The sequence below is a fragment of the Macrobrachium rosenbergii genome, chromosome 17 (genome assembly GCF_040412425.1).
Source record: "Macrobrachium rosenbergii isolate ZJJX-2024 chromosome 17, ASM4041242v1, whole genome shotgun sequence".
Taxonomy (NCBI): Eukaryota; Metazoa; Arthropoda; class Malacostraca; order Decapoda; family Palaemonidae; genus Macrobrachium; species Macrobrachium rosenbergii.
In genome coordinates, this window is record NC_089757.1 from 26,153,734 (window position 1) to 26,180,764 (window position 27,031).

A 27,031-nucleotide genomic window follows, 5' to 3' on the forward strand; every position below is an offset into this window, starting at 1 on the left:
TTCACTGAACTATAACGAGCCTAGTTATATAACAAGCCGGAAGGCCGGGTTAGGCTCATACAGTTCCTGGCCTGCTCTCTGCCCAGAGATTTGTGAAATCTGGATTTCTCTTACAGTGACGTATGTTGTGGAGTACTGGATAATTCATAGAGCACCGAGTTTTGCATGTTGTTAGAAGATATGTTAGAGATTAAGTCTGATCGATCATAATCAAGTTCTTAGTTTCTGTTTGATTATTTAATACGATTTTACTGACAAACAAGTTACCTACGCTTCTTTGTTATTGTGTTACTGTATAGAAAGGCTTTATTGTAAGCATGCAAATGCGTTTAAGTTTGTGCATAAATGCACTTACGCACAAACGTAAACAGTTGAGGAAACAATACTCTGCGCAGGTTATGTATCTCCCAGACTTTATTTTTTCTTTCATTTAGAAACGACAGAATGGGAAGCATAAAAGTTTTGCTGGCTCTCGTGATCTTAGGATCTGTGCTGAATGAGGGCTCCACCCATCAACTGAAATGGGGATCCTGCAAAAAGGCTGATCCGATGCCTAACTTTGATCCGAAGAAGGTGAGTCGTCAAGAAGTTATAAGTACCAAAGTTGCTGGTAAATGTAAATTTGTGATTCTTTTATTACTGACTGATCAAGGGAAATGGGTGATTTGAAACTAAGTTCTGTCTCTTACACAAATATGATCAGTTGCGCCTACGGCGGGAATTTATCAAGAATGATTCAACTATCTCTTTGTCTTTTATTCTTGAATTACATAGAATTAGTATTGCTTATCTTATCGTTCGAAGTGGCTTTGATTTATTGAAAAATATTGCATGAGTTTTCAGAGGCTCTCTAAGTACATCATGGTGGTTCTTATATAGGCATAAAATTATTTAGGAAAAGCATTCAATGAGTATTTTTCAACCATTCGCCCAGCCGTACAGCAACACGTCATGGGCTGGATTTCATAAAAATAATAGAACTTGGATTGATTGATTGGTTATGTCTATTAAAACTGGCGTCACAACATCTAGGTTACTGACGCCGTAATAGATTTAAATAGAAAACTAAAAATAAGTAAATAAGTTTCAAAAGAAATTTCATATAAAAATATCTAAAAATAAATATGTATATAATCATATTTGCTTTACTTCCGTTGCATTGCTTAAACAAGAATCTCAAGACTAGTTTGGGATGCCCTATTCTTCCTTCAACAGTTTAGCGGCAGATGGTACATCATTAAGAAGCTGGTCACGACCAGCCCCTGCTTGATGGCCAAATTCGGACTCGAGGGCGACAACGTCCTCACCATCCAAGAGCTCCGGACGCCTTCCCTCTCCCAGATGGGCCCTCTGGATATGACCGTCACCAACGTAGGCAAACTCACGATGGACCCAAGCCACAAAGCTAGTATGAAGCTTGAATGGGATGGAAGTAAGTTCTCCACAAAGCTAGCGTGAAGCTTGAATGGGATGGAAGTAAGTTCTCCACAAAGCTAGCGTGAAGCTTGAATGGGATGGAAGTAAGTTCTTCACAAAGCTAGCGTGAAGCTTGAATGGGATGGAAGTTCTTCACAAAGCTAGCGTGAAGCTTGAATGGGATGGAAGTAAGTTCTTCACAAAGCTAGCGTGAAGCTTGAATGGGACGGAAGTAAGTTCTCCACAAAGCTAGCGTGAAGCTTGAATGGGATGGAAGTAAGTTCTTCACAAAGCTAGAGTGAAGCTTGAATGGGATGGAAGTAAGTTCTTAAATGAGGGTTTTAATGGTAAGTCATTGCTATTGTGCACTAGATTCTACGTCCCAGATTTCAGTGACAGTATTAAAATAATCAGAACTAGTAGACATTGTAAGTATAAGTCGTCTTCTTTTGTCTTTCTTCTGGCTATATGCTGCTGTATACTCTTTAAAGGACCATTGGCGCAAAATGATGTTTTGGAGGGATCTGCTGAAATCCTAAAAAGATTTTCACTAGTAACAGCTGATGGAAAATCGTCATTTCATATCTTGCATGTGCCAGCTGCATATGTTGGCATTTGACAGTTGTTAATTTGATGTCAATTTACATGAAAATTAAGCTGTAGCGACCTCATTAACCTGAACACAGCTCAGAATTCTTACCAGTTTGTAAATAAAACATGGGGGTGATCAACCTGAAACGTCTTTTTAACTAGGAAAACTGGGATAACCCATATCACATGACAGGATGAAAATGTTAAAATTTGTTGAAACTGACGTATGCCTTAAAGCCTGGCTATATTTTGAATGCCATTTCATTACAGATTTCATGAACCACATCGTCGATACGTTTTTTACCATCCTGGACACAGACTACTTGAACTATGCTTTAGACATTGAGTGCCAGTCTATGACCATCTTCCACCGTCTCTCTGCAACCATCTACAGTCGCACCCCCTCTCTTCCTGACACCACAATAAAAATGGTAAGTTTTCCGGAATTTCTTGTGGAACAAGTCACAAGACCATCAACTTGCCTGTCAGACTCCAAAAGAATGTAATATTAGTAATTAATAGGAAGAAGGACAGTTTAGTTTATAAAAAAAATGATGAAAACTAAATTCATAGGTTTCAATTAAATCTCCCTTCATTAAGTTATAATGATGCTGATGGTCTTTGTAGCCACTTTTCGTAAATTACATGGCAGCCGATTCAATGAGACCAAACAAGACCTCCTTGTTTTCTCTTAATTTTTCATAAACTGAAAATTAAATAGCGCCAAGCACTGAACTTCCTGCACAACTAGAAACTGATTGTATTCGTCATTCATCGCAGTTGGAGAAGCACCTCGTAAAGCACTCGGTCAACCTGGATCGAATGAGTCCTATCGATCACACCAGTTGTGTCCCGCTTGACAACAACGACTTCAACATAAAGATGGACGCGAATGGTCTCAGCCTTCTGGGTCTTCTGAACAACGAGGAGATCCGGCATCTTCAAAATATGGACCAAGTTGGGGAATACGCTCGTAACAACGTGCCACATCCTGGAAACTAAGACTAAGCACCAAGGAACTTACAGTTCTTAGGATTTATGATTTGCTTTAACTTCTTCAGTCACAGGTGTGGTGTTATCTTTGTTAATAAAGACTACGGATCCTTAAATAACTTTTTTTTTGGTGATTGTCCTTCAGCTGCTTTCAAAACATTGCATGAAGCAACCCTTGTATCTTACTACTCCGAAGGAAATGGAAGAAGAAATTTGCAATTTTACTAGTATTATAATCGTACACAGGATCATTACGGGAAAAATATTATGCAAGTGGGTCTCCCAATGCCCAGATTTTAAAATGCCGAAAAACCACAGAGAGGACCATGTCAGCTCGTCTGCCAAGTGGTAAAAGCGATTGATATCAGTAGCAGCTCACTGAGACTGACATTTAAACAGGCAAAAAATGCGCCGAAGTTTCCTCGGTGCAATCGAGTTTTCTGTACAATGAGCCGTGGCCCATGAAGCTTTCGGCCACGGCCCGGTGGTGGCATGTCCTATATCGTTGCCAGACGCACCATTATGGCTAACTTTAACTTTAAATAAAATAAAAACTACTGAGGCTAGAGGGCTGTAATTTAGTATGTTGAATGAATGGAAGGTTGATGATCAGCACACCAATTTGCAGCCCTCTAGCCTCAGTAGTTTTTAAGATCTGAGGGCAGACAAAAAAAGTGCGAGCGGACAGACAAAGCCAGCACAATAATTTTCTTTTACAGAAAACTAAAACATTGTTAGAAGAGTGATCTTTATCATTGCGATGTACCATGTCTATGAATAATGAAATTTAGAAAAAAATTGAATAAATAATTATTTATTCAATGAACCATGATGAATCCTCACAGATACGGAAGAAGCCCTCACACACCGAATTTGCAGAGAAAATGTATGCGCACCCTGTCATTATTTTAGTCAGTCTTAAAACCCTTGATTCTTAAATCAATTCACTTGAAGGGAAGAATGAGTAGTAGTTCAAAGAGAAGTTCATTCGAGAAAATAAGTTAAGGATATGAATAGAAACAACGCTGTTCGATAGAAGCATTATTATCAAATGACCACTACGAACGCTGATTAGCAGGTAAGAACGCTGCCAGCAAAGGAAGAGACTAGCAATCCAAAGTAAAACAGTAAAAAATACGCCGAAGTTTTCAACCTTAAATGAAATAAACACTACTGAGGCTAGAGGGCTGCAATTTGGCATGCTTGATGATTGGAGGGTGGATGATCAACATACCAATTTGCAGCCCTCTAGCCTTGGTAGTTTTTAAGATCAGAGGGCGGACAGAAAAAGTGCGGACGGACAGACAAAGCCATCTCAATAGAAAACTAAAACTACTTTTTCTCTCGAAGGGGACGTAAAACATAGTAAGCAGAAGGCCTTGTTACCGTCGTCTAATCATAGACACTGATGGCATGTTATTCCTGTAAGCCATGACGGAGGAAGACCAAGTAAGTTTGAGGCGGTGTCAAAAACACGCAAGCAGAATCCAGCGGGATTTTGAAAATCAGTTAAATATGGACTTGGGAGATTTGAGAGTATTATTTTCTGAAGTTGCAGTGGGATGATTTACTCAAAGGTCTTTAAAAATGAGCTGGTTCTTCAATTAATAATATCACTTATGGAAGAAATAAAAATAATAAGTAGTAAGGGCTGTAAGACGACCAGCTTCTTTGGAATATATATCTATTCTGAATAAAACCATGGTTCTAAGTACTAATGCGAAAGACATATTTTTATATACAGAGCAAAGTTTGAAAGGCAATTAATGAGTAATAGCCTCTTTAATCCCCGTCACAAAGAGTAAACTGGTTCATCCACCCACTGTGGAATGGAATGGAGTGGAATATAAAATTTAGGCCAAAGGCCAAGAGCTGGGACCTATGAGGTCATCCAGCGCTGAAACGGAAACTGGGAGTGGAAAGGTTTGAAAGTTGTAACATGAGGAAAACCTCGCAGTTACACTATGAAACAAAATTGTTAAGAGAGGTTGGATAGAAAGATGGAAGAAAGAGAATATGAACGGAGGTGCGGTAAAAGGAATGAAATGGGGTTGCAGCTAGGAACCGAAGGAACGCTGCAATGAACTTTCAGTAATACCTACAGTGCACCGCGTGGGGTGCACATTGTGATTTTTGGATTGGCTGCCTTATTAGTCCTGTAGATATAAATGATAATGCAGGTATAGATGTAAAACGGGTTCCAGGAATAGAGTTTATTGAGAAAAATATACCTTAGTTTAACCAGATCACTGAGCTGATTAACAGCTCTCCTAGGGCTAGCCCGAAGGATTAGACTTATTTTACGTGGCTAAGAACCAATTGGTTACCTAGCAACGGGACCTAAAAATCCATGATACCGTCAGATTAAAAGAATGGGAAATAAAATTTTACCTCATACCAGGTTCGAAGCAGACTTCAATAGGGGGCAAAGGTACTAATAACTGACCCAAATAGGTGTTGAAAGGAGTTGGAGCTTAAATACTTGCACAGTGCCTGAGGCTCTACCTAGGCAGTCAACACACCTTGCATACCAGTGAGCTTTACCCAACTTCCCAATGCAACAGTGATTCAATTGAAAACGTTTGAATTTCCCGAGCGAATATCATGGAGATAATCAACACAGAGTCACGTGTGTGACAGCAATGAATTTTTACCTTACTCAAATTAAAGGCAAGGCGCTGCCAACTAACCCAAACACGTCATAAAAGAAGTCTGAAACTAAGTACCTGCACAATACCTGAGGTTTTACTTATGCAGGCTGCACACATCGCATACCACCGAGTTTTATCCCATTTCCCAACACACACCATCGACTAATCTGATAGCATTTTCTTCGAATTACCCCTTCTAAATGGATATGACGGATATAACCAACACACGGGTACTGAGTGTTGCATTTTCTTATTCTATTTTCAGTATAGACTTTTCCATTTTTCTTACATAAGGTCGTTCTATACAATGGAAATAATGATTAGCAAGTTAATGGCATTTTGCTCTCTTCTAGGTTATTATAAACACATAATAATAATAATAATAATAATAATAATAATAATAATAATAATAATAATAATAATAATAATAATAATAATAATAAGGATTTGAACTATCAGCGTAATAATGGAACTCTTGTCCTCAATAACCTTCAGTACAAGAGGGTGGAGCCCGGATAGGAGACATTGTCCCAGGCAACAGAGCCTAGTACTCGTATCAATGAAGTTCCTGGAAAAACTCATTCAACTTGTTTTTCATTGTTCTTACTTGAATGTACTAGCTGATGCTCGATTTTATAATACAACTCTGTTCAACTGTATTCCATACATGCACACAAACACACACACATATATGTATTTATATATTTTAGAAAAAACGTGATTTTGTTAAATAAACAGAAACTGAACTTGCATATAAAATCATATGCAATCAAAGAGAGCAACCAAAATATGTGCTTGTGAGCCCTACCTTAAATATAACGAAAGAAAGTGACTGAAATGAAATGACGGGATAGAGTAATAGATGACAGGATTGCTTGGAATACCCCAAGACGGTTCGGACATAGAGAGGGAACCAAGGTCAAAGAATATCCTTTAAACCTGGGCGACAAGTACAGGGAAAAGTGGTAAAAAAATGAGACTACAATCGTTGCATGAGCAAGAACAAACACACCAAGAGAAAGTCACCGCTGGAGGTGACTGATACAATGAAACTTGGATTCCAGGAAATCAATGAGTAATTACAAAATTAAATATGAAATGCGGCGATGAGCAACGGACTACTAGTGAAGGTTTCTTTTTTTTTTTTTTTTGAGCTGATGAATCTACCCATTCTGGGAAACTGCTTCCTACTGGAATACAGTGCATGTATCTGTGAATGTGTGTATGCATATAAGTCCTGGCACACACACACACACACATACATATTCAACAGAACGTCACCACTGCTGTGTCATAAAGAACCCTATGTTATCTCAGGCCATGTGCACCTTGGGACCCACCACCCTCACTTGACTCGATGTTCACTGCGCATTTTCTCGTTTTTAATAAAAAATTTTTATGAATACTTTTAGGTTTAACTAAAAAATGAATTACTACGAGGCCCATAACGAACTGGACTAACGCTTAAATGAGCAGATAACACAAGTTTGCTATCTGATCTGTTGGCATAATCGTGCCTCAAGACTCTTTGCTCATGCAGGAACGGGGGAAAGAACTTCCCTTGCCTATTACCCACTTTTACTCCAAAAGTGACTTGATATGTTTTATTTCCTTTAATATTTCACGACTTCTTTCGGCTGCACTCTGAACCTAACCTAACCTAACCTAACCTACTTGCTTAGGTAGGTCTTAATCTTTCGGCTGACGGAAATGGGACTCTGTTATTATCAATGATAAAAATATATCCTAGTCTATGAAATGAAGGTCTGATTTTGTTTGTTCAATTTTTACAATACCAAAAAAGGAAACTATAAAACTCGTATCTGTATACGAAATGTGACAGCAGTCAGACAAAAGTCCAACAAAGAAAGGAATTTCATATAATTCCGATCTCACTGAAACGTAGGCAGTTTTGTACATAACTTTGTGAACACTTTTTATTGTAAAAACTATGGCATGTATAGCCTGTCTCTAGATTACTGTAGCGTTTATAAAGTAATTATGCATCATACGAAATTAATTCCAGCCGGCTGAGAATAGAAACATAGGGGTCCGAGAGTGAGTGCCCGTCCACTCGACGCTAACTGGGTCTAGGTTTGGTATGTTCCCTGTTCGATGTTTACTTTAACCATGCAACCCTTTAACCGGAATATTCATGGGGCCTAAGCTTTCAGAGAGAGAGAGAGAGAGAGAGAGAGAGAGAGAGAGAGAGAGAGAGAGAGAGAGAGAGAGAGAGAGAGAGATAATTTTAGGGGGAATATATTTTCATTTCACGTTTTTTCAACGAGAATTACATATATATATATATATATATATATATATATATATATATATATATATATATATATATACAGGTATATTATAAGTAGGTTTTATAATAACAAAAAGTGCATCCTCACGTGGCTTCCCCCATCTCAATTCAGGGATAACTAAACCATTACTTAACATCCCGGGTGCAATCTATTCCTTCAGCGTTTTATGTGCGTTTCGTTGCACAATCTACAAAACGATTCATTACTTGAGACAAAACATCAAAGATAATACTAATTTAATTACTTCAAATCACTTGACTCTTTGCAAAATGGAGTAAAATGGCTTTTATTTAAAGTACCTTAATTCCGACGGTAAGGTATTTATTTTGTTAGCCTAAATACAAATACAATATATTAAAAGAAGAACAGAACATGTTTCCACTGGACTTTGAACATTGGTCTACTTGTTGCCAAACCCTGCATTGTGCTACTATGCATAAGGATGGTAACACTTCCAAGTTCTTTTGAAAACGTATTTAGCTTTATGCTGTAAACTGCCGAATGTAAAACAATCTCCAGTTAGTGTGAATAATATTTTTTTTCCGAACTGTAGGCTAACTAGGATATATCAAAATGGCAAAACTTTGGCTCTACGTATATGGTACTACAGCCTCGGTTATTGAATATTACCAACCTGACTCACATAAAGCTGTCAATGGTGCATCGTTGGAGCAACGTTGCCATTTAGTAACTGTCTTGTTTGTGTTTTGTTGCAGAGCTTCCCCTTGACATTAGACTGTCACCTTGAAAGGACGAGAATAAACTAGAACATTTTTCAGTTGGTACTTTTCAGATCGACGACAGGCATACTTCCAAAGTTCTTGTACTGTTCTACCACTGTCAAATTTGTCGCTGGAAACGTGAAAAGCTTGAATTTGTCTCTCTTCCTGTTTCGGTTTTCGCAGTTGCAGCAAAACACTGCACATATTGCCATGGTTCAAGAAATAAACACAGACGTCAGCAGATACCGTGGGTCCCGGATGATGTATGTTTACATACGGCGGCAGGGCGGCCTGGGCGGCTGATGCATTGTGGGTATCCCTGTCCTAGTTAGTAGTAGTACCAAGTACACCCTTCAACTGCTGAATAAAGGATGAAACCCTTGTATAGAAACTTTTCGTAACTTGACTCACTTGAGCCACTTCATGCACCTATGCGTCATATACCTACATCTCTATATGTACGCACCGTCGTACTTCCTGGATACGCCTTGTCCACACTAGCGTGCACTGCCCGAAGGGCAAACACTGTTCCCAAAACCCGTTCCACTATACTGACCGACCGAGTATGGAGCCAGAACGATGCGATTGTCTGGTAACACTGCTTCAGAAGTGAGAGAAAATATAAACAGCTGAAATTGCCCGTCGGGCATGCCCGCTAGTGTGGACAGGTCACTAGAGAGTTCTTTCATCTAATACAAAACTTCCCAATTATGTTAAATTAAGAACCTATTCGACTTTCATTCTCGCTTACATGACTACTAGTAAACCATTATATATATATATATATATATATATATATATATATATATATATATATATATATATATATATATATATTAGTTTGAATGTGTTTAAAAGTTAAAGTGGATTAAATAGGAAGACACTATTAATTTCTGTATCAACTTTCAGAGATGAAAATTTTTAGTATATTCCCAGGCATTATTTTTCCCAGGGGCATCTGTCGGCAACATTAAAGAATGTGCCAATTATAGGCAGCATTTGGCGAAATAGTAATTGTCTTTAAATATGTCAAAGACGAGAGAAATTTGAAGGACAGTCACTTTAGAGGTATGCTACTGTTTTAGCAAAAAAAAAAAAAAAAATTGTCAGGCTTTAGTATATTGACAACTGGCATTTTGATAGAATATAAAAAAAATTCCTCCGTCTTGCTTCTTAATGGGCCTATTCGATCATCATCTTAGTCCTTTATGCATATCGTATGTTTGGTGAGCTTATACAAAGCTGACGTTAATTGTTCCTGGAAATAATTACCTGGATATAAAACCTAGGATCCACCATGGCCAGGAGGCCTCCATCAATTTGGCCACTGAAGTGTCACAAGTTGGATTATATAACTGGTCGGAGGGAGAATTAGGCTCAGTCTAACTTCAGCGTTCGTTCCTAACGAAGGTTAGTGCTAACTTGCTCTCGAAAGTTATGGGATAGACCATCTGAACATTCCTTTATTCAGGGAAAGATAGAGAGAAATGCATGGTATTTTCTATAGCCTGTTCGTCCTACTTATACTCAAAGTATAAAATAAATGCAATGATTGTTTTGAAAGATATACTCTTTTAGTCTAAACAACTGCATGCAGAGTAACTGTGTGATGTATTGTGCTATAAATTTGTCTTTCTTTTAGATGTTTGCCTTTCCAGCCACTTCTAATTTTGTGAATGCGCATACTTCGTCCATATTTTCTGTTCAATTTTGTTTTATTATTAGTGAACAAATGGTAAAGAGAGATCGCATTTATTTTTATATACCTTTTATTCTCTACATTTCGTCGCTTTAATACCTGAGGTCTATAAAACCTCTGGTATCAAAACCGTTCTTAGAGTTCCAGGGCCATATGGTCCGGAAGTAGGCCAATGTTTTTACCTTTTCAGAGCAGCCATCGACTGTAAATGATATTACGCTTAGTGCTTGTTGCCCTATCTGATTATCATGTAGACAGCCATTTCTTCACTAGACTTATCTGCTAAATCGCGGGTTTTCGTATTCAGCTCCAATCAGTGAGGTGCTCCTAAAATTGACAAAAAATTCTAAACCATGCAATAGAATTTGGATACCCTCACACTCGCGCTATTCTATATGAATCACAGTTAGCAAGATGAATCAAGTTTGTTGAGAAACAATCCCTAAACATTAAGGGAAGATAGATCGTAGGTTGGGATTGCAGACGTGTTGCAGAGCGATAATTAATTATGATACTCACTACAATATGTAATTTATCCATGTAATTTATTTCATTTACTTCCTGAAGAATTATTTTTTATAGTTTTTCATCAGTTTTATTTACTCAATCTTAAAAGAAGGAAACATGAAGCTTTTGCTGGCTGCAGTGATCTTGGGTTCGGTCTACACCGGAGGTTCAGCTCACCAACTCAAGTGGGGGAACTGTAAAAGGTTTGACTCGATAATGCCTAACTTCGATCCCGAGAAGGTACGTTACAAAATACCATAGAATTAGATAGAGCTAATGTTAAAGTTCAGAAAGAGATGAGTCATATACTCTATATCATTTTACCCAAAGTTAAAGTGTGTTACATCAGGCCCTCTGTATATACTGTAAATGAGTATTCCAGCCACAGTGTATTATCAGTGTAACACATAAATGAATTCTTCATTCCAAGGTGCATTGCAGTTTTTGGTAATTTTGCAAACAGACGAATAAACAAACATTGAAAATTATTATACATTCACATCCGCTGGGATCAACTGACAAAAGCTTTTTGTTATTTTGTACTTCATTCATTGGCTGTTTTTAATGTCTGTCAAAGTGGAAATAGGAATATTTTATGAAAAATAACCATGTCCTTCTCATCTCCAAACAGTTCAATGGCACGTGGTACGTCATCAAGAAATTGGTCACAACTAGCCCCTGCATGATGGCTAAATTTGACAAGAAAGAGGGAAACGTACTCACGATCCAAGAGATAAGGACGCCCGCCCTCACCCAGATGGGGCCTCTAGATATGACAGTGACGAACGTTGGGAAACTCAAGATGGGTTCCCCAGAAAAGGCCAATATGAAACTCGAGTGGGATGGAAGTAAGTATTTTTCAGTTTTTTTCCTTTTAGTTTTTCCTCATAATATGCACACATAACATTTTATTCGTACATACTTTAAGGGAGAAAGTACAATAAGTGTTCTTAGTTGTAGAAGTAACGTAACAATTTGGATTAAATTTAGTAACACAATGATGATTTTCAAATTTGTTTTATTTTACTAAATTTTGCTTAGAAGGCAAATTAGGCTGCTACCCTTGCGTACCTATAACCATATAAGCACATTGCGAATAAAATATTTGGTGGTTAATCGAGAAAATTATTTCCCGGTGAAATCAGTGGCCTTTTAGTTTTCTGTAAAAGAAAACTATTGTGACGGTTATGTCTGTCCTTCCGCCCTCAGGTCTTCAAACGTAGCGAGGCTAGAGGGCTGCAAATTGGTATGTTGATCATCCACCCTCCACTCATCAAACACTCCAAATGGCAACCCTCTAGCCTTAGTAGTTTTTATTTTGTTTAAGGTTAAAGTTAGCCATAATCGTACTTCTGGCACTGATATAGGTACCAACAACACATGCCACCACCGGACCGAGGCTGAGTTTCATGGGCCGCGGCTAAGAATTCCATGGGCCGTGGCTGAGGCCAACACCAGCCGTGACTGAGTTTTATGGGCTGCGGCTGAAAGATTCATACAGCATTATACGCTGTACAAAAAAACTCGATTGCGCCTAAGAAACTTCGGTGCATTTTTTACTTGTTTTATTTTGCATTTGTTCTGTTATCAGAGTTTCCTTGCTTCAGATTTCATGAACATGTTCTTCGATACATTTTACGCTATCCTGGACACGGACTACGTGAACTACGCCTTGGATATTGAGTGTCAGTCTATGACCATCTTCCACCGTCTCTCAGCCACCATCTACGGCCGCACACCAACACTTCCCCAGGAAACAATGAAAATGGTAGGTCATCCGGATTTAACAGTAATCATAATTACCGTTAGCAATAATAGGGTGGCAGGAAAATTATAATGGCATTCAATGAATGTACAGTTCATGATTTAATAGTCTAAATACTAAGCTGACAGGAATGAGCAACATATCAATATATGAAGGTAGACAGTAAATATTCCAGACTAATAGGGCTAGGAAAAATGATATATTATTTGATTCATTTCAGTTGGAAGAACGACTCAGAGATCGCGGTATAAACCTAAACCGAATGAGCCCTATAGATCACAGCAAGTGCGTCCCTTATCAGAACAACGACTATAACATCAAGATCGATGAACACGGCCTCAGTTTGACGGACCTCATGAACGACCAGGAGATCCAGGAGTTGAACACGATCGATCAGATCGGCGAATTCGCCCGCGAGCACGTCCCCCGCCCTATGAATGGGCACTGAAACGCCTCAGATTTGGCGTTTATATCTCTTCGTTTTCAGTAGCTTTTCACTTGCTTCTCGCTAACTTTCGGCGCTTGACTCTTTTTCATTCTCAGTCTCATTTCCTAGGCTCACCGTGCCATGATTCTCACAGGAGCTTTCGGAATACTGGCAAAATAAAAGTGTCGAACTATAATACCGTTCTTTACTTGGTATCCTCAGTCTTTTCAGTGGTATTAAGAGATAAATTATCATTAAAGTAAAAATACAACAGAGTGATGTGCTAAGTAGATTTTTTTTAAAGCGAAAGACAAAGAATCTCACCACAGCCTCTCTTAGGAGCTACTGTTGATTTCCCATTTCCTTATACTTACAGGAAAGTTAAACTCGGCCTATCAGCTTTTTATTTGTCATTCTTAGGTCAGATAATATTGATAACTATTGCGTCCAACCGAAAATGCCTTAACGTGCTGATTAGAATATTTTCTTTTTCATAGTTTATCCAGGATTCTTCCACACAAAATGTTAAGAAAACAAAAGATATGTTTTAATGTATTAGTTCAAGAGATACATAAGTTATTTTTTTTTTACAAAAATACAGAATAGAATTTTATGCAAAGAATGAAAATACCAAAACGTAATTCTATTAAGCTGAGAAGCACTAGTCTCATAAGCAAGCATCAAAGTCTCAAGTGTTTGAAGAGTAGCCAGATTTTAAAGCCATTCATCAAGTCAACAAACCATTTACAAGAAAAGAAAAAAAGAAATAGATAAAACCTGATGAAATCAGTGTCAAGTAAATTTTTCCAAGGAGGAAATAATATTTTTCCGGAGCACCTTTCACACTGTGACTGACCAAGGCTTCCCGGTTGACGTCACATCCGACTCCATCTGTGAAAGGAAAGAGTAATTTTTTTGAGCAAGTAACAAGATTTCCAATTACTCTACGTGAACATTGGCCATGGAAATAATGCTGGAGTGATACCAGAACAATATAGCTATCATAAAAGGTTACTTGATATGCAATAGTCTTTGGGAAGAAGAAAAACAAGAGCTAAGAGCTACTAAATGCGTGTAAATGATGATAGGTGACAGCAAGGTTCAAAAAATTCTTTAGGCCTTGGATGACAGGATTATTTATTCGCTATTTATTTAACATCGATATCACTACACTGATCGTTTAGTATTTAAAAATCAAAACTTTGAAATACTTTAGATCCATAGAAGCCAGATTCGTTCCTTGGTATTGCCAAAAAGAGACAGAGAGAGGTACAGAGGGTCTATTCTTAGGTTCTTATCTGCTTACTTGAATCAGGCAGTCACTGTGCTCCCTTGGTTTCAGAGCCTGTTTTTCTGAATCTTCAAATTCCATTCTGTATCTTACTAAAAAATTTAACTAACGAATAATAATAAATGTTTACCTTTTTATTAAGCTTTTCTATAAGAGGTCCTCGACAAGCCATCCGTATCCTCTCTGCGGTGGCCGGGGAGTCCAGTCTGAAAACAGGGCTGAGATGTTGGTCTGCTCTCGCTGCGCCTATGGCTGATTTGATGGCCTGGAAGACTGACGTTGCCAGCAGAAGTGGTGGTTCTCCCACCGCCTGGGATAAGAGAGACTGAGTGACCAAATGTACGTTGTTTAAAATTTACGTGAGCATGGTTTTACAGTGTGCTGGAGTGGGTGAAATAAAACAGAATTTCTGTTTAACAGGTTTTTGGGCTAATAATTTTATGTGTAGTTTAAAATGGCGTAACAACTCTGAAAGCCAACGTTTCTTGGTAGAAGAGCAAAGTTATTGAATTGCTGACATTGAGCTTAAAGACTATTTAATTTGTTATTCATCTGCTTATTTTGTTGGACGTGCACTTAGCTTTAGGGTCCTGGATACATAGTAATATCAATAGACTGATATAAAGTATTATTATTATTATCATTATTATTACTGCTACATTGTTGTTATTAACTTAATAAGGAAGCTTCCACAGAACAGAATGCCAACATCGAAGAAAAGACTAAAACTGAGAGCGAAGAGGGAAGTATAGTCAACACAGACGCAAACAAAGTTAAACTTTTCAGGTATACCATTTTTCCCCGAAGTGATCAAACCTCTTTGTGTTCCTTTTAATAGTTAACAATAGGTAATTATCAAGTGCAAAATTTATTTAATAAATACTGGGTTTTTATTTGTTCCTGACGTTACAAAAAAAAAAAAAAGATCAAAGAAAGTCTTACTTTTGACGAATAAATTGCCAGAGGATTCGGCGCATCTTCGAGCAACGAAACGTGGAATTCATGAGGGATATCTTGAAAACCTGCAAGGGAAATGGACTTTAGCAAGTGATTTCGTCATTCCTTTAACAAGGTACCTTCTAACCCATGAGCTGAATCTACTATGGCGCTAATCAAAGAAAACTTTCTTTAGAATATATTTTATCTGGATATTTATCAAACGTCAAAGTCCTCCTAAGCCTCGCAAGGCTCATAGAACCAGAGTTGAACTCTGGTTTCTTAGTCTAACAGCCAGTGGGGCAAAAGTCCCGTTGCCTAAGATATATGGCCAGTGTGCCGCTAGGCCCACTGCTTAAACCCCCACCCCGAGGGCTGGTACGTATTTTCTTACTAATACCTTCGAGTTTTCAGACTTCTAAGTTGGCGGGCCACCGAGTTTATGCAATGGCGTCATCCCCAAGCCACCAGTGAAAAGTGGGATTTGAACCCCGGTCTTCTCGACTGGTAGGCGAGAACCTTACCACTGCGCCACCACGGCAATATTTATCAAAGTTCTGTAAATGTTATTACGTCTAAGTCTAACCTGGAATCTTGTAGGCGCCTGGACCTCTCGTCAACAGGGCACCGCCTGGAGAGTATCTCAGCTCCTCCAGAGTGACCAGTCCAGCGCCCTGGACAAAAGCGCCCTCTATTTGCCCGATATCTAACGCTGGGTTAAGGGAGTTGCCTAAATCCATCACGATGTCTGTGCGCAAAACCTGTAAATATTTTGATTATCACAGTATCTGTTGAAAGGTTAGATGTGAGTAGACGTAACAGAGATTTAATAGGGATATATTAAGAACAATGAACTGACAAACAAGATAACAGTATAACATAAATAAAATGCAAAGCCACTGACCTTTCCAGGGTGTAAGTATTGGAATAATATAATTCATGTTTACATGTTTTATTTTGTTTATATTTTCGGGATGAAATTCCTTTTAATTGGCCGTGCATGGTAATAAATAAAAGTTACGTCAAAAAGGTTTGGTAAATAATATATGAAAGGATCCTTACTACGAGGAGTTAGCGTATCCAAACTATTGAAAAGCAATTTACGTTTAAAGAAATACAGTTTGGGAGTTTGGAAACTGAATAAGAAATAGGAAAATTAAAATATTACGATAAGCATTTGTAAAAAATTATGTGATCTATACCGATTAAAAGATTTTGTAGCCTTCACCGTTATAACCAAAACAGCAACGATGGCAGATCCATAGCCTTCGCCTTTATAGCCAATAACAGCAATAATGTTATATTTATAGCCTTTACCGTCTTAACCAAAGCATCACAACTGTAAATTCAGTGTTACCAACCCTATGGTCACCCGTCAGGCAATCGATCTCGACTTCGGTAACGGCAGCGCCGTTGGTGTAGTAATGGAAGGGTTGGCCACTCTGCTTCTCGAAGTCAAAGTCCGTCACTTCTTCGATTCTGAAATAAAACCACAAAATATCACAAAGAAAAACATTATCAAGTTCTCCATGGAATTACTTCCTGTACATGAGTTGCTACTAAGGACTTGCGTCTGCAAGGATTGCCCACAAGACTTTTTATCTTATTAACATGAAATAAGTTAAATGATTCAAGAAAAAAAGCTACGTACTGAATGTTTGGGGAATTCTGAGAGACTTAATCTTCTCAAGAGGAGATATATTTACTAAAGGCCTTGAAGAAATAGTTAGAAGAAAATAAATATTTCAAACTCCAGAGCTTCCAAATTGTGATATATAAATGTTGCATGTTTATAGCCTTTTGACTTGTTCTGTGCGAAAGTTTGGTTGCTTTTCATAATAATAATAATAATAATAATAATAATAATAATAATAATAATATAGCGATATATAAACGTTGCAAGTTAATAATTAGCCTTATGACTTGTTCATTGCCTATGTCTGGTTATTTTTAATTTAATAATAATAATGATAATAATAATATAGCGATATGTAAACGTTGCAAGTTAATAACTTTTAACTTTTTCTTTGCGAATGTCTTGTTATTTAGTATAATAATAATAATAATAATAATAATAATAATAATAATAATAATAATAATATAGCAACTCGTATATGTTGCAAGTTAAAAGACTTTTGGCTTGTTTTGTGCAAATGCCTTGTAACAATAATAATAATAATAATAATAATAATAATAATAATAATAATAATAATTATTATTATTATTATTAATATTATTATTACTATTATTATTATTCTTATTCTTATTATTATTATATTATTATTATTATTATTATTATTATTATTATTATTATTATTATTATTATTATTTTAATTTCAATCAATTTAATAACTATAGTACGGAGTAGCCAATAGTTCCCAGACATTCAAGTCATTTCAGATTCAATACCGGACATGTCCTTTACCCAACTCTTTCATTCCCCACTGCTTTTCCCCAAGGTGACTTTGAAACAACTTGACAGTGCAACCAGGAAACAGCCTGCAATTGTGGCAGGGGTTTCGGAAATGAGGGGTTGCGTAATACATGGAATCCCGAGGGTGTTGCTTCGTGGGAGAAAATGAATTTTTGGCGCCGGAGAACGGAAGTGGCTGGAGGACTTTATTTTTTATTTTTCTTCCTAGTTTTCTGTAAAAGAAAACTATTGTGTCGTCTTTGTCTGTCCGTCCGCACTTTATTCTGTCCACACTTTTTTGTGTCCGCACTTTTTCTGTCCGCCCTCAGATCTTAAAAACTTCTGAGGCTAGAGGGCTGCGAATTGGTATGTTGGTCATCCACCCTCCAATCATCAAACATATCAAATTGAAGCCCTCTAGCCTCAGTAGTTTTTATTTTATTTAAGGTTAGATTTAGCCATAATCGTGCTTCTGGCGACGACATAGGTTAGACCACCATCGGGCCGTGGTTAGCTTCATGGGCCGCGGCTCATAGAGCATTATACCGGAACCATCGAAAGATAGATCTATTTTCTGTGGCCTTGATTATACGCTGTAGTGGCTGTACATAAAACTCGATTGCTCCGAAGCATTTTTTACTTGTTTTCTTTTTTGTTTTGTGAAGTTGTCCGCTTCCTGTTTTTATTATAACTTGAGTTTGAGGTGATGAAGTACTGAACACTGAAAGATTTGTATACCATGATTCTTCTCTTATGTAACTATCTGATTGCTTATCGAGGTTGTTTCCTAAATAATTATTCAACTGTAGTTTTATGGTGAAAAATCAGATTGTTTTTGGATTCAGACATTACACACGTGACGCATGGTAAAATTTTTGGAAATTAATCTTACATTGGTAATAAATAAAAAAAAATCGATATACTCATTCCACTTCATTCAACCTTTGAAAATCTGATGATGGCATGTCATAAGACTCAATTTTATATTTATATATATATATATATATATATATATATATATATATATATATATATACACATAAAAGTCGGTCTGAAACATTCATTTAGAGGGTGCTGAATAAATATTTGTGTCTGCATATATTTAGGTTTTTAAATTTTAAACTAAATTTTAATTTTCAGTCTCTAGTATTAAAAACTATTTAGTTTTTAATTAGACTGAACAATTTGGCCTCTACTGAATATTTTTCACTCGCTCACTCTCCACGAATAAAGAAATTCAGAAAATTCAGAAATCTTCCCACAACTAGTGAAATAAGATAAACGAGGAAGCATGACAAAACCAAAGTAAAGCAACGAAAGAAAATAAACTACAAAAGACTGTGATCGATCGTACATCAATGTACCAACGTCTGCAAAGGAAGAGCGATAGGCCTAACCTGTAAAACCCGGTAGCTGACAGCGAAACACGATCGGCATAAGCAGCCCAGACGCAGTCCTTCCATTGACCCTCCGGATTTGAGGTCACGTACGGTTTCAGTCGCCTGTTCAGTTCGTTGCAGGCGTTCTGTTGATAATAATAATAATAATAATAATAATAATAATAATAATAATAATAATAATAATAATGACACTGTAAGTCTTCTATTCACGTGATGCATATAGATGGTTAATATAATAGGTAATTAAATGATAGAATATGTTCCAACTTTCATGTGGCTTTGGACTCCCATCAAAGATACTTGGAGTTGCGCGCACGCAGCGTTACTAACCACTCCACGACAGAAAAAATGTATACCATTACACATATGTATATATATTTGTGTGTATATATTCATACACACACATATATACACACTGTATATGTATATATATGTATATATATATATATATATATATATATATATATATATATATATATATATATATATATTTGTGTGTGAGTGTGGTATATTAGAATTAAGACAACCACATAGAAATATGTAATCCATGAATTCATATTCCATTAACTTTCTTAAACCAAGACTTCTTAAGTTAAAAAAATACAATTCCGAACTAATCACTGATACTATTTGAAGAAACAGTACCAAAACTTACAGCAATGGCCATGCCATAGATGTCGGACGAGATGGAGGCTGCGGTCGGAGACGTGTTCGGGACCTTATCTGTCGCCGTCTCCGAGATGTGGATGTTCTCTGGACTTATATTCAAAACATTGGCTGCCACCTGCATGGTATAAGGTACGTTAAAGTTAACTGTAACGTTCCGTTTGTTTTCTTAATTAGATGGGGTTTTTTGTTTCATGAACATAGACCCTTTATTTTTTATTTTGTGTGTGGGAGCGTGCTACGCTACTGAGTTCATAGACTTTTCTCCTTTGTAATCATGGATTCTCATTATGAATAATAATAATAATAATAATAATAATAATAATAATAATAATAATAATAATAATAATAATAATAATAATAATTATAATAATAGGCCTCTGGAGTGCTGTTGGACCGGTCTTAATAGCGCAAGGAAAGTTAAGGTGGCAAAACTTTGTTTATACGGATGCAAGAACAGAGATCTCTGCAAATCAGAACTTTGAGATAAGTGAAAAATTTCATCATCTTTCTGTGGGAAACATGAAGCACGAAACGTTCATTGAACACGATGGGGTTCCTTTGTAAAAAACTGCTCTGTGAAAAACCAAGTTTTTATTTAAATACCTGTATCATCTTCGTATGGAGTCCCTGTCCCATTTCCACCCCTCCGTGAGTGATGAGAACGGAGCCTTCCATGTAGATCTGAACCAAAGCGCCTGCCTGGTTCAGGATTCGGTCGAAGGCCACCCCGCACTTGGTAGGGGTCGCGGACAAGCCTCGTTTTCTGTAGGCGTTCTCACTGCAAGTAGAATTATAGGGTGAAATAGCAGGAGACCAGAGTAATGGAATACAGAGTTTGGGCCAAAGGCCAAGCACCGGGACCTATGAGGTCATTCAGCGCTGGAAAGGATATTTTGAGTAAGTATGTTCGAAAGGTGTAAGAGGGGGAAAACCTCGCAGTTGCACTATGAAATAATTGTTAGGAGAGGATGGATAGCAAGATGGAAGAAAGAATATGAATGGAGGTACAGTAAAAGGAGTGAAAGGTGTTGCAGCTAGGGACCGAAGGGACGCTGCAAAGAACCTTTAGTAATGCCCACAGTGCATCCCGTGAGGTGCACTGACGGCACTAACCCCGTACGGGGAGCCCAGAGTAATTATTTTTCAGATAAAAATAAGGTTAACACAATGAACTTGAAAGCACAGTCAGGTATGAAGAATTCATAGCTATCAATATGCATTATATTTTGTATTTCAATATTTCAAATCTGAATGATTCCATCTCCTGCAAACATGACGTCAGGTAAGATAAGCAATGATTTCAGTTTCATCAGGCTAACTTAATCTCATTGAAGAGGTATGCTGGTTGTTTACAAAAGCAATCTTCTGCAAGACTAAGTTAGCTAAAAGCGCGGTGAACTGAAAATTATATCTGGTATAGGTAAACTGCATTGCAGCTAAATTAATGGGTAAAATACAGGATCGCGAAGAACAGCAAAGTTAATATAAGTATAGCGGTCTGTTTCCTTAGTAAAAGTATAATGTTTGTCGATCCTTTTCGACTTCAAAGTAAAATATTTGCTATGAATGTTCGGCACAATCATAAACGACCAGTAACTTTTGACTTCTCTCACTGTAACACTTGTCTGATCTCACACCTATAAACTGTTCAGAGACAATTTATTATTATTATTATTATTATTATTATTATTATTATTATTATTATTATTATTATTATTATTATTATTATTATTATTCAGAAGATGAAACCTATTCATATGGAACAAGCCCACAGGGGCCATTGATTTGAAATTCAAAAAGAATATGGTGTTCATTGGGAAGAAATAGGAAGAGATAAAGGAAAGTACAGAAAGAAGTGATCCCATTTATTAAAAAAGATAAAAAAAATAATAAACTAACTAATAGACAAAAATACGTATATCGAAATGCAAGGAGAACAGTACTAGGGTAGCAACGCATTGCACTTTCGCTTGAACTTCTGAAGTTCCAATTGCACGACATCTGTTGAGTTCTGTTGAATGCAAAGTGATGCAAACCAACTCAAACGATCAGTGGCAGACGAGTAACTCACTTATTAAATTTCCTGACGGCCGCTGCTCGCATGTTGTACCTGGATTGCTGGATAACTTGTCTCCAACATCGCTGGATTGTGCAACGTTCCAGAATATGGTTTATATGCGTGACGTCACCCGTCTTGTACATGTTTCTTTCCCGTACCTCGTAGGGAAATAGTTATGTATAGAGTAACAAGTAAACGGAAATTTGTATATATGTTTACTGGAGCAACACAAGCACTCCAAATAATCTAATGGTGATGTTTGCTTTAGACACATTACCATCATGTTATTTTGACACATTGTTTAAACAAGTTCAGATATTCTCTGCTCAAGGAAATTTGGGACTAATTTCTCAAAAATAGTAATAAAAAAAACTAGAAGTATGGGCAGATTTTTCCTTCTGAAATCTATACTTAAAAATTAACCGATAATTCTATGTAAAACAAAATGGGATGGGAGACGGGATAATTTATGTTAAATTTTTTAAAAGACAAAATATCTATGTCAAGAAATAATAAGCTACACCCTAGAGCAATGGTTTTCAACCAGTTCTGAGGGGGGCCATGTCACGGACATCTTCAAAATAGTACTTAAAAAATGAAAAATCATTTACAGTAAATGCAGGCCAGTGCTTCTTGCATAAATGAAAATGTATAACTAATAAAGTGTTCTAAAAAACAATTCCATAAATGAAAATGTAAAACTTATAAAGTGTTCTGAAAATGTTTTATATAATTCTATTATCATCATTACACAATTCTGAAGGGCAATGGGCCATGAGTGTTTAGGGATGCCAAAAATGGGCTAAGGGCACAAAAAGGTTGAAAACCACTGCCCTAGAGCGTCCATCCACACAAGTAATTTATATTTTTTACCAGAGCAGGCTCTATGTGTAGGAAGGCAGCCACTTGGGATGCAATCTCTTCTGCAAACATCGCTGCCTGAGGAGCTCCGAAACCTCGCATGGCTGTGTTTGAAGGCAAGTGAGTTTTACATACAAATCCCGTTACTCGGATGTTTTCGTGCCTGCAAAGAAGAAGAAGAAAAAGAAGAAGAAAAGAAGAAGAAGAAGAGAGAGAAGAGAGAGAGAGAGAGAGAGAGAGAGAGAGAGAGAGAGAGAGAGAGAGAGAGAGAGAAGCAATTGATCTCATGTTAGTATAAATATGCTTCCATTTCTTGTCAGGATGTGTTGACTCTCTTGAAAAAGTCAGCTGCGTTTACTAACGAAATTGGCTGTACATGATACTTGTTCTTAATACTGCCTTTCTTTTAAAGTACCTAAATTGCGCCTGAAGGCATTATACCATTAATTTCAATTTAAAAGTTTCTGATTATGCAGATTTAAGTATTATATATATATATATATGAAATTTTTATCACCGTGATTTATATACAATCATGAAGCTACAAACGTCGTTTAATATCAAATTCACGCTACTTCGGGAATATCCCCGATGGGGAATTATCACCGATCCATTTATCACTTACAAATTCCCCTACGGTGATAATTCCCCCATAGGGGATATTCCCGAAGTAGCGTGAAGTTGATATTAAAACATTTGTAGCTTCATTTTTATATATATATATATATATATATATATATATATATATATATATATATATATATATATATATATGTATATACTGCATATATATTAAAATCAATGGTAAATGTTTGGTTGACCAGAAATATGTGATAAAATTATTGTAGATAAGACAAAAATCTGGAGAGAAAGAGAGAGAGATTCACTGATGCCACTATTGTACAGTATAACAAGACATAGAAACAAATAAATAGCAGAGCTTCTAACTAGACGCAGTCCACCTTACATGTAAGCATTATCGATGCAGAACATGGCTTTATGCAAGACAGGCGCCGAGACGTCGTAGGAGCAGCCAGCGTTGGAGTAGAGGTCGACCTCGAGGGCCGTGAAGCGCCCTTCGGAGGTGAAGCCGACTTTCCACTTGCAGTGGAACGGGTGCCTTCCCGCCGTGACCAGCATGTCCTCCTGGCGGTCGAGGGTTATTCTGACGGGTCTCTGAAGTCTAAGCGGAAGGTGCTTTGCTGTTAATCAGATTTTCTCCAGTTGTTTACAGCAATAATTCTATTTCAAAGATATGAATAAATCTAAAAGAAATATTGCCACGTGATACATTTATATATATATATATATATATATATATATATATATATATATATATATATATATATATATATATATATATATATATATATATATATATACATATACTATGTATATATATGTGTGTATATATATACATTATATATATATTTATCAAAATGTATTACGTGGATATATATATATATATATATATATATATATAATATATGCCCGTGTATGCTAAGGAACAAGCGTAATAAGACTTAGCACGTTTATGGAAACTACATCTACGTAAATTTAACATGTTCCTAAGGAAATATTTTGTTCAGTCTGAGTTTCTCTGACAACAGTGTGTAATAAAATGAAGATATATTAAAACTCGTAGTTAAAAGTGTGAAACAGAAATTAGGAAATCTCAGTCAGCTTGAAATACGTTCTTAATTCGATAATTAATGAAGAGATACCAAGAGTCTTGGTATCTCTTGCGTTCAATGGAGGCCAAAATGCTCAGAATAAAATCTCCCTACTGTGCAATATTTAAATGCATGAGGAATATCGTTGTAAATTTCCTTGAAGTTAACCGAACTAACTAATTTTAGTCCTTCTGACCACTCTACTATATTTATGATTATCAACTCACTTAGAAGCAGCCACAGCCACAGGAACAGAGGCGCACAAAGGGCGGGATTCTTTCCCGCCAAAGGCGCCTCCTAGTCTCTTGACCCTGACAACTATTCTGTTTGCAGGAACACCCAGGGACTCCGCCACCTGCATCTGAGTGCCTGTAGGCACCTGGGAACTAGTGAAAATCTCCATCTCACCGTCTTCGCCTTTTGGTACTGCGATGTGGGCGTTAGGTTCCAAATAAAAATGCTCCTGGCCGCCCATGCGCATCTCGCCTTGAAGGATGTGCGTGGCTTGGTTGAATCCTTCGTTCAAGTTTCCCTTGCGGATTGTCCAGGGACCCCACCAAGATTTATTGTTAATGGCATCCTATTAAGAAAAGAAAAGGATTCAGGCATCCTCTTAATAATGAAGAATTTCATTATTGGTCTAAATGTAGGATGAACAAAGTCAAATTTAAAGCATGTCATACATCAATAGTCACTTCCATAGAAAACATGTTTGCCTAACAGACCCATAAAACCATGACCTCTTTTATGATAATAATTTATCATCAGCTTTTGAATGACTTGGATCTTAATTCATAGTATTATAAAAAAAAATAGATAAAGCACAAACGGTAAAAAGAATTGTAGGAATCTAATACCCAATTCATAAAGGGAACAATATCTTCATTACAATATCAACACAAGATACAAACAGAGGATTGGAAGAGCTCTATGAGTTATTTTTTTTTTTTATTGAAGTTGAAGCCTAACATGTGCTTAAGTGAAAGCATGACCACCGAAAGCATTCTCTCTGTGATAGTATAGCCATTGGGATCATTATCTCTGTGATAGCATAGCCATCTGGAGTATTATCTCTGTGATAGTATATCCATTGAGAACATTATCTCTGCGATAGCACAGCCATAGCGAACAATACCTCTGTGATAGTATAGCCATTGAGAGCATTATCTTTGCGGTGGTATAGCCATTGAGAACATTATCTCTGCGATAGTATAGCCATTGAGAGACTGCTTCAGTTGTAGCAGACACCTTAATGGCAGTTTGACCCTTGAACCACATAAAGAAACCTGTCTGAGCCTATTAAATTCATATAGATAAGAAATAGTACTATATCCTCTGTCAGTTTGCCGAGATAGTTCGAAACCCACTGCCTCTTACATGAACACCACATAGTTCACTTTTGAGTAGTTGTATTTGTAAACGAGGATCGTTATTTACAGCATTCACATTCACGTTTCCTCTTCTCACCTCAATAGTTATGATTGGTGTGCCTATGTCTTCGTACAGAACAGACACTTTCGAAGCAGCCAGACGAGCTGTCGACTGGTCTTTGGCTACTACTAGACCGATGACCTGTCCGACGCAAAGGACTTCTTGACTTGCAAATACCTCCTCGTCATGCACCAAACTTCCCATCTTGTTCCTCTCTCCTGAGGAAGGTGCAAAAGAGTTGGAATAACAGGAACGCATTGCTGATAATCAGAAAAGCTTACGTACTCCAGTAAATGAAAACCACTATGCATGATAGGCATGAAGCACTAAATCGAGGAATATTGGTTTAAAGATCCCATTTCATGCCAAGTTTATATTTTCCTTGTATGTTAAATGCATCCTTGATCATGTCAAAAGCCATAATTTTATTTAGGCTTCTTATTGCAATTAGATAATGATAATAATAGTACTAATAACTGGTAATACTAACGTTAAGGACTAAAAAGTAGTTTACACTGTTAGGATAATAATAATAATAATAATAATAATAATAATAATAATAATAATAATAATAATAATAATAATAATGTAGCAGATTCCCGAATTAGGAGTATTAATCATGCTAACTGCTACTACCACTAATGATAATAAGACTTGGATCAAACTATGATTAAAGCTTTAAAAATGCTACATAACCAACCTGGCAAATCCTTGGCAGAGAAGAAGGCGTGAACGCCCTTTATCCTAAGGGCCTCCTGATCATCAATGCAGAGTATGCGGGCGTTGGCACGTGAGGACACCACGAGGGCAGCATGCAGCTCGTCCTCCCTGTGGGGTACGTCGTCTACATACACAGCCTCTCCAGAGGTCTGCTTGAAAGCAGAGGCATGGACGAAAGGTTGACCCACTGGGTAGTTTGCGTCTCTTGTGCCACTTCTTCCCTGCTGATGTTGGTTGAAATAATAATATCAGCAAAATTTAAACTTAGATTAGTTTAATTCTAGCTTTCTATGGCATCGAGCATATATTAGATTTCATCATGAATGCAAGATATGTCGCTATATGGTAACGAAAATGTTCAACTTGTCTCGGAATGTCGTCATATCTGCTATTCTTCCTCTCTATCAAATTATTTGTCTTTCTTTTAGGATTTAATCGTCGTCATCAGATCCAGGTGTTACGTTCCTATCATATTACCCGCCCCCATCCCCTCTC

General features: G+C 37.1%; 3 protein-coding genes and 1 long non-coding RNA gene across 4 annotated transcripts in view; 2 read left to right on the forward strand and 2 right to left on the reverse strand.

Moving 5' to 3' along the window:
- The window catches only part of LOC136847802 (uncharacterized), a 33,097-nt gene extending 23,856 nt beyond the window's left edge, over positions 1–9,241 (reverse strand). Inside the window, exon 1 of the long non-coding RNA XR_010855849.1 lies at positions 8,598–9,241. This is a non-coding gene — a long non-coding RNA (uncharacterized lncRNA). The remainder of the gene's footprint in view (positions 1–8,597) is intronic.
- Positions 65–3,110, forward strand: LOC136847590 (apolipoprotein D-like). The gene is made up of 5 exons (XM_067119308.1): positions 65–120; positions 435–573; positions 1,216–1,432; positions 2,278–2,438; positions 2,788–3,110. Exons 2-5 carry the CDS (start codon positions 445–447, stop codon positions 3,007–3,009), a joined length of 729 nt encoding a protein of 242 aa, XP_066975409.1. The 5' UTR covers positions 65–120; positions 435–444; the 3' UTR covers positions 3,010–3,110.
- A 1,687-nt stretch (positions 9,242–10,928) lies between the features above and the next one.
- On the forward strand, positions 10,929–13,279 carry LOC136847805 (apolipoprotein D-like). Its single transcript, XM_067119722.1, has 4 exons — positions 10,929–11,131; positions 11,523–11,739; positions 12,499–12,659; positions 12,877–13,279. The coding sequence occupies exons 1-4, from the start codon at positions 11,009–11,011 to the stop codon at positions 13,102–13,104; spliced, it is 729 nt and encodes a 242-aa protein (XP_066975823.1). The 5' UTR covers positions 10,929–11,008; the 3' UTR covers positions 13,105–13,279.
- A 344-nt stretch (positions 13,280–13,623) lies between these two features.
- The window catches only part of LOC136847806 (xanthine dehydrogenase/oxidase-like), a 40,540-nt gene continuing 27,132 nt past the window's right edge, over positions 13,624–27,031 (reverse strand). The window contains 14 exon segments of the mRNA XM_067119723.1: positions 13,624–13,974; positions 14,505–14,684; positions 15,317–15,396; positions 15,897–16,071; positions 16,672–16,789; positions 19,121–19,248; positions 19,779–19,907; positions 20,396–20,570; positions 21,864–22,009; positions 22,725–22,875; positions 23,680–23,895; positions 24,613–24,965; positions 25,853–26,034; positions 26,517–26,760. Coding sequence (XP_066975824.1) covers positions 13,924–13,974; positions 14,505–14,684; positions 15,317–15,396; positions 15,897–16,071; positions 16,672–16,789; positions 19,121–19,248; positions 19,779–19,907; positions 20,396–20,570; positions 21,864–22,009; positions 22,725–22,875; positions 23,680–23,895; positions 24,613–24,965; positions 25,853–26,034; positions 26,517–26,760 — 2,328 coding nt within the window. The 3' untranslated portion in view covers positions 13,624–13,923.

Excerpts from the sequence above, each read along its gene's own strand:
- LOC136847590 (XM_067119308.1), top strand. The coding sequence starts at position 445 with ATGGGAAGCATAAAAGTTTTGCTGGCTCTCGTGATCTTAGGATCTGTG. Across the intron at positions 574-1,215 it reads CTAACTTTGATCCGAAGAAG|TTTAGCGGCAGATGGTACAT; the intron begins GTGAGTCGTCAA and ends TTCCTTCAACAG. Across the intron at positions 2,439-2,787 it reads CTGACACCACAATAAAAATG|TTGGAGAAGCACCTCGTAAA; the intron begins GTAAGTTTTCCG and ends CATTCATCGCAG.
- LOC136847805 (XM_067119722.1), top strand. The coding sequence starts at position 11,009 with ATGAAGCTTTTGCTGGCTGCAGTGATCTTGGGTTCGGTCTACACCGGA. Across the intron at positions 11,132-11,522 it reads CTAACTTCGATCCCGAGAAG|TTCAATGGCACGTGGTACGT; the intron begins GTACGTTACAAA and ends ATCTCCAAACAG. Across the intron at positions 12,660-12,876 it reads CCCAGGAAACAATGAAAATG|TTGGAAGAACGACTCAGAGA; the intron begins GTAGGTCATCCG and ends GATTCATTTCAG.